Genomic DNA, 6,698 nt, shown 5'->3' on the forward strand with positions numbered 1-6,698 from the left:
CCCAAAAAATACACCCAAAAAATTCTAATCTACACCCGAGCGTCTGCTATAAATTGCAGATAATTAATCAAAACTAATACATTAGATTCAATCCACAAATTTATGTTCACGCGTTAGTTTCACAATCAATGTTCACGAACTATTCAGTTACACAATGCTATACAAATAACTGCAACAAAATTTAGAGTAATCGTATGTAAATCAAATCTCAGGAACTTCGTTAGATTCAAATTCATAATCCACTTCGCCCTGATTCAGCTGACAATCTGAGGTTGAATCATCCATTATCTTCAAAACGAGTTTAAACTTTGATTTCAGAAAACAAAAAATCGAATAAAAAACGAAGCAGGAGTTAGAGAGAGAGGAACTAACGTCGGTGACGAAGAACAAACCAGTGAGAAAGGAGGGGAAAAGAACGATAGAAAAAAAAAGGGGAAGACGCGTGAGAAGAAGAACGAGCAAACTTGGAAAGAATGAGAACGAAGAAGGAAACAAATCTTTTAAATTTAGTAGTTATATATACGCGGGATCTTTATATAGCGTGTGTAAAGGACAGGACGTAACACTTGCAGCGCGTTTTGGGAGTTTAGGGGTTAATTGACTTGTAATGCTTACAAGCCCTAATCACTTGTATGCAGAACTTTTCCGTTTTAACACTCCCCTTCTTTTTTTTTTTTTTTTGTTATTCTTTTAAAAGTTTTACCTTCCTCTTTTTCCTAGTTTTCTTCTAGATCTTCTCTCTTTTAATTTCTCTCTTCCTTCGTTCATTTATTTTTCTTTTCTCCACTCCGGCGATCCCCACATACTTTATACTTATACATACATCCTACTCTAAACTACTCCGCACTCTGTATCCTAAATTGTTACTTACATAGATTTCAAATTGTAGCTTACACATATAATATGTTTTCATTGCTCACTTCTTTTTTATTGATGTCATCTTTAATTTGTACCACTTATTCGTTCCCTAGTTGCATCACTCTTCCAAGCCATAATCATAGTTGAACATGATAGAAATTTTATCAGCTCAACATAGAAAACCAAAGAGAATGAAATAGTAAAAGTTTGGAATTAAAAAAAAAACACGTACATAAATGTCTCTCCAAAATGACACAAAAATATTGGATAAAAAACAGCATAGATATTTCTACATAAAATAACATAAAAATTCTTGAAAAAACGTAACAGCCCAATAATTCTATAAAAAAAACACACAGAAGCAATTAAAATAGAAGAAATAAATTTTCTTCCATATATATCTCTTCCGTATTATGAAAAATCTTATGTCAATTTTATGAAAAAATATATTTTTTGTCTTTAACATTTGTAATTTTTTTTAAAATATTCTTAATATTTAGTTACATTTAATTTTATTTCTAATGTGTTTTCAATTTTTGTCAAAATTATTCATGGGCATTAACTCCATGTAAAATATTAGGGACACAAATTGAATGAATTGAAAAAATTATGGACAAAATTAAATAAAACTAAACGTTAAGATATATTTTAAAAAAATTACAAATATTAAGAACAAAAAATATAATTTATTCTGATTTTATAACCATGATACTGTTGTTATCTTAAAAATACTGATCAACCTTCATAGATAAAGAGGGGCACATAGCATATGAATTACATTAAACAGAATATCATTTTTAATTTAATTTAAGATAGATTATTTGCTGAATTCTTAGACAGAAAACTGGCTAATACATTTTATTTGATTTTTCTCTTTTAATAAAAAAAGAGCAAAGCCAGCAACTAGAACAACATGGCCATATCAATTGGCATGATGGCACTCACATCGAGCGTTAAAGCAACGGCAGCCAGGAGGGCAATTGCGTTCACTCTCACAAGAAAGAACTATATCAATTTCTGCGTTTGGATCTTTAGCTTCAAACTTCAACCCTGAAAAAAATATGCATTTTTCATAATGCTTAATTAGCCCCCTTTTTCTAAAATAAATCATTACCTCTCATATCTTAAATTTTTTATTTTAGTTTTTGGTTGCTATGATAGTAGTTGGTGGATAGACAGAAACTGAAAGATTGAGATTGAGAGATAGAGACAAGAGACATATGCTGAAATAAATTTTAGTATTTTATTTGGTGTAAAGTGAGAGATATAAATTGAAACAAGAATGAAATTCTAATTTAATTTGAAAAAAAGGTAAAATTGGAATTAATTAATTGAATTGAGGGTATTTTAGGTATAAAATGTTATTAAAGTTTCAATTTCCATCTCTAAAATTTCAGTCCCTTGTGTCCCTAATTTTTGAAAGTATTGAAATACTGAAATTTTGAGGACAGAGACAAAAATTTTAGTATCAATCTCCGAGCCAACAAATATAATACCGAATCTCAGTCTCCCAGTATCTATCTCAATATCTCAAAACAAACACTACCTATTAGACATGCTTAATTACTGAATCAGCCATGTCCTCTTTTCTCAATTTTTTTCCTTCTTGTATTTTTCTATTTATTTGTTGTCTTTACTATTTAAATATATATTAATCAAAATGTATCATACTACTTTAAAATTTAGAAATATTACTCTCCTCGAAAATTTATCCATAAAAATTCAGATCCAATTAATTTTATGTGAAATTAATAACTAAGATTTACTAAATAATTTAATATATTTGACTAAATTAGCATAATACTTACGGCCGAATGAAATTGAATGGTGGTTATTAGTTATTACTAACCTTTTTCTTTGAAGTCAGATCTATAATCACAGAAACGGTTAACACACAAACCGTTACCACACTCCACATTAGATAGGCATGCTCGTTTATCCAACTTATTGGTTTCTGCTGCGTTTGGATGTTCTAATTCAGCCTTTGCACCTGAAAATATATTCCATTTTCTTGTTATATGTAGTAGCGGATTGTATATATAATACTATAGTAGTGACTGAATAATACATGGTGAAAAAAGTATTTAGCTTCAATATAAATTAGAAAAAAGAGATATTAAAATAATTTTATACAAACACTTTTTTTTTTATCGGATTCGAATAATAAGGCGTCTAAAATGTCATATAATATGTGATACTTTGCATATACTCTCAACCGCCGTTATTCACTAGAAAAAACACATATGCTTCAACCTCATCATTCCAAGCTCAATTACCTTCCACCCGTCTAAGGTAGTCGTACTCGGAACACTATTTATTGTTAATTGTGTTCCAATTCTATTACGTAACTAATAAGGATTCTATCAACTTTTGTCAGTTTATAATTGTGTTTAAAAAAAATATCTTTCTAGATGTATCTAATAAAAATATTTTTTTATAGTTGTGTTTAATAGAAGTATCTTTATAGATATGTCTCCTTATGCATGTCAATGCTAATTATAATTAAAATATAATAATTAATTATTGTTGACAATAAATTGACAAATAATATATTAATACCCTATATTTTTTCATTGTGTTTATATGTTTTCATTAAAATACTGGTGATTTTTGTGGATCCTAAATAATTGTTTGGGTGCCTTTTTTTTAGCGCGTTTGATAAATTTTTAATAATAAAAATAAAAATATTAGAAATTTTTTTTAAAAAAAAAATTTAAATTACAATTTATAATTTTATAAAAAGATATTTTTATATTATTATACTAAAATATAATTAATAAAAAAATATTTTAACATAAATTTTTATTTTTTTTAATTTAAAAAAAATAATTCAAAAAATAAATTTATAATTTACCCAAATAAATCCTAAATATACTAACGTGTTTATTATTTTTATATTTCTTATTTTAAGTTATAAATTAAAAATAATGAATCTCTGTAAGAGTATCAAATATTTATTAGAGATGAATTACAAATAAATGTGAATTTGGGAGCATGTGGCAATATGGCATGCTCGTCAACCGCCGACCTTACCGCCTTGAGAATTGCCACTAAATAGTAAATAGCATATGTTGCGGTTGTGAAAATCCTCAAAATCGAAAAAGCGCCACTATATATGCCAGGATTGGTATATTGAAACTTATTCGTTTTAGTTTAATTTCAAACTTAATAACAGTCATCTAAAACAGACAAGACAAGAAGTCATATATGGAAATAAAAGCGAATCAACCATGACACCTGTGAAAACATCCTTGGTGATTGGTCTATCTTCAAAACAATAGAGAACTTAAATGAAATATGAAAGTCGAAAGATCTATATACGAAAAAGTTATTGGGCTAATGTTAATTAATTTTAGAGTGAATATTTGTTCGTCCTTATAATTTATTTGAAGGACTACGAAATTTTCAATAAAAAAAAATACTCATTTTGATTTTAAATTTTTAACACAAAATACAATACGACAGATATAGATATACAAATTTTAAATTTTTATAAGACACATAGGCATAATATATATAAAATATACAATATTTTTTAGATAAATTAAAATATAAATTAATTTTTTAATATTTTTTAATTATATAAAATATTTAAAATATTTTTTATTTTCATAAATAATAATAATATATATTATTTTTAAATTCATTTGAAGGAACATGTTAAGATTAAAGTTAGATACGCTGATAAATAATAGTATTTAAATGTGTTTAATTATGTTTGGATAATTTTTTAATTTTTTATTAAAATACAGTTGAATATAAATACATACGTGTCGAACGAATGTAAATTTTTTTTTTATTAAAACACAATTGAACATATAAAATAAACATGCGTCAAACAAATGTTAATAAATATTGTGTTTGAAATATATCCTGACACATATAAATATACAATAACTCAAACAAAGTATTTGTGATCATAGTTTGATATATTTGATTAAAATTTTTTTACATTAACATACTATCATTTTCGTAAAGAAAACATCTTTCATATGATCCACTAGCCACCAAATGTAAGTTGCATACTCGCATATAATATAAAACCAACTTTATTCGGCATTTAATTACAGGATTATTGTTGCTTAATATGACAAAAAATTCATAATTACGATTGTTTGTTGTGATATATATTATAATTATCAATGACTAATTTATTTTATAATAATATTATATATTCAAATTTTTTATTAATTAAATTCAATTAAGTTAGTCTTTTATTTTAAATTTAGATCTATAACATTATTCTTTATTTTATTAAGTGAATCAAGACCACAACGTACTACCAAAACATCCGTGGTCTTCATTCTTCAAAAGACGATTGTTAATTTGAATGAAATAAAAGAATGAAGAAATCTGTACATGATGATGATTATCATAAGCTAGGGATAATGTTAATTAATTAATTCCATATATAAATAAATTATGTGAAGTTATCCAAAGAGAAAAAAGAAAAGAAAAGAAGAAGAACAAATTACCTAATGAAGCAAATGCCAAGAGGAGGAAAAAGAAACCAAGCTTAGCCAGAGAACTGTCCATGTTTTGTTTAGTACTTTGTCTGAGTGCGCGTGTTCGTGCATTATTTATAGATGAGTAATGCTACACAGAATAATAATATAAATTTATCTTATTTAAATTAATATTTATAATTATATATTTATTATATAAAAAATTACGCATTTATTTCAATAATAATTAAAAACGTAATCTCATTTATGACATTTAAATATAGCTGCTTTCCTTAAATGTCATATCTCCATGATTTAATTTTAAAATTATTGTGATGTATATCTATACAATAATACTCTACATTCATGTAATAACCCTAATCAAGTCATTCAAATAATATTTCATTCACGTACCTCCCCCTCCTGAGTTATTTCAAATGCACGCGCGTCCCCCTCCTCTGCTATTAACGTAATTACGTAAATTTTCTTTCTCAACGTAAATCTTTTTTGATCTGCATTGCAATTTTTTTCTCTGCTCTCGTTGTTCTTCTTTACTGCTCGTCATTCTTGTTCATTTTTTCCTCTGCTGTTCGTTGTTGTTCTTCGTTTGCTTCTTCGATCTCCATTGCATTTATCTTCTTCCCATTATTTTTCGTCTTCTTCTTCGATCCGCATAGGATTTATCTTCTTCGTGTTCAAATTTCAATAACCTATCAAAACAATGAATGCTAATTCAACTTTAAACCAGTTGAATCAGAGCGATTTGAATTATTCTTCCGAATCGAATCAAGCAGACAAGGTTTAGATTATTCAATTTTGAATTGAATTGAATGGAATAGAATTGCTAAATTCTAGACGCAGGTGTTCTAAATTGAATTGAATGGAATGGAATGCAATCTCTAAATTCTAGACGTAGGTCTTTCAAATTTGATTTTATATATACAATGTTTGGTTCATTTAGTATTGTACATTGGTTTTGTTTAGAGAGTATTTCTCGGTTCATTCTAGACGCAGGTGTTCTGAATTTTAATTTATATAATGGACAATGCTCAGTTCATTTAGTGTTATACAATGGTTTCACATTAATAATATTTTCGATTCATTCTGGAGGCAGCTGTTCCAATTCGAATTTTTATAATGGACAATGCTTGGTTCATTTACTGCTATACAATGATTTCATATTAATAATATTTTCGGTTCATTCTACAGTTTGTGTGTGTTGATGATGAACAATTTGTCCCAAAGGTTGGGATGATTTTCAAGACACTAGAAGAAGTTGGAAAGTTCTACAAAGATTATTCCAAACTTTCCGGTTTTTATACCAAAATAAGGTACATGACTCGGAAGGGAGACGAGATTAAGAATCAACTAATCGTATACAATAGAGAGAGGCTC

At 27.1% G+C, this 6,698-nt stretch overlaps 1 protein-coding gene across 1 annotated transcript; it reads right to left on the minus strand.

Moving 5' to 3' along the window:
• Window positions 1-1,553: 1,553 nt before the first annotated feature.
• LOC112740266 (uncharacterized) lies at window positions 1,554-5,405 on the minus strand. Its single transcript, XM_025789039.3, has 3 exons — window positions 5,334-5,405; window positions 2,708-2,848; window positions 1,554-1,908 (listed from the first exon to the last, which is right to left on the minus strand). Exons 1-3 carry the CDS (start codon window positions 5,392-5,394, stop codon window positions 1,781-1,783), a joined length of 330 nt encoding a protein of 109 aa, XP_025644824.1. The 5' UTR covers window positions 5,395-5,405; the 3' UTR covers window positions 1,554-1,780.
• Window positions 5,406-6,698: the final 1,293 nt, after the last annotated feature.

The sequence above is a fragment of the Arachis hypogaea genome, chromosome 14 (assembly GCF_003086295.3).
Source record: "Arachis hypogaea cultivar Tifrunner chromosome 14, arahy.Tifrunner.gnm2.J5K5, whole genome shotgun sequence".
NCBI lineage: Eukaryota > Viridiplantae > Streptophyta > Magnoliopsida > Fabales > Fabaceae > Arachis > Arachis hypogaea.

What these genes read in the sequence shown, in the direction of transcription:
- LOC112740266 (XM_025789039.3), bottom strand. Translation starts at nt 5,394, where the DNA reads ATGGACAGTTCTCTGGCTAAGCTTGGTTTCTTTTTCCTCCTCTTGGCA. An exon ending in CTTGGCATTTGCTTCATTAG is followed by an intron (nt 2,849 to 5,333) that starts GTAATTTGTTCT and finishes ATATATTTTCAG; the next exon opens with GTGCAAAGGCTGAATTAGAA. An exon ending in ATCTGACTTCAAAGAAAAAG is followed by an intron (nt 1,909 to 2,707) that starts GTTAGTAATAAC and finishes TATTTTTTTCAG; the next exon opens with GGTTGAAGTTTGAAGCTAAA.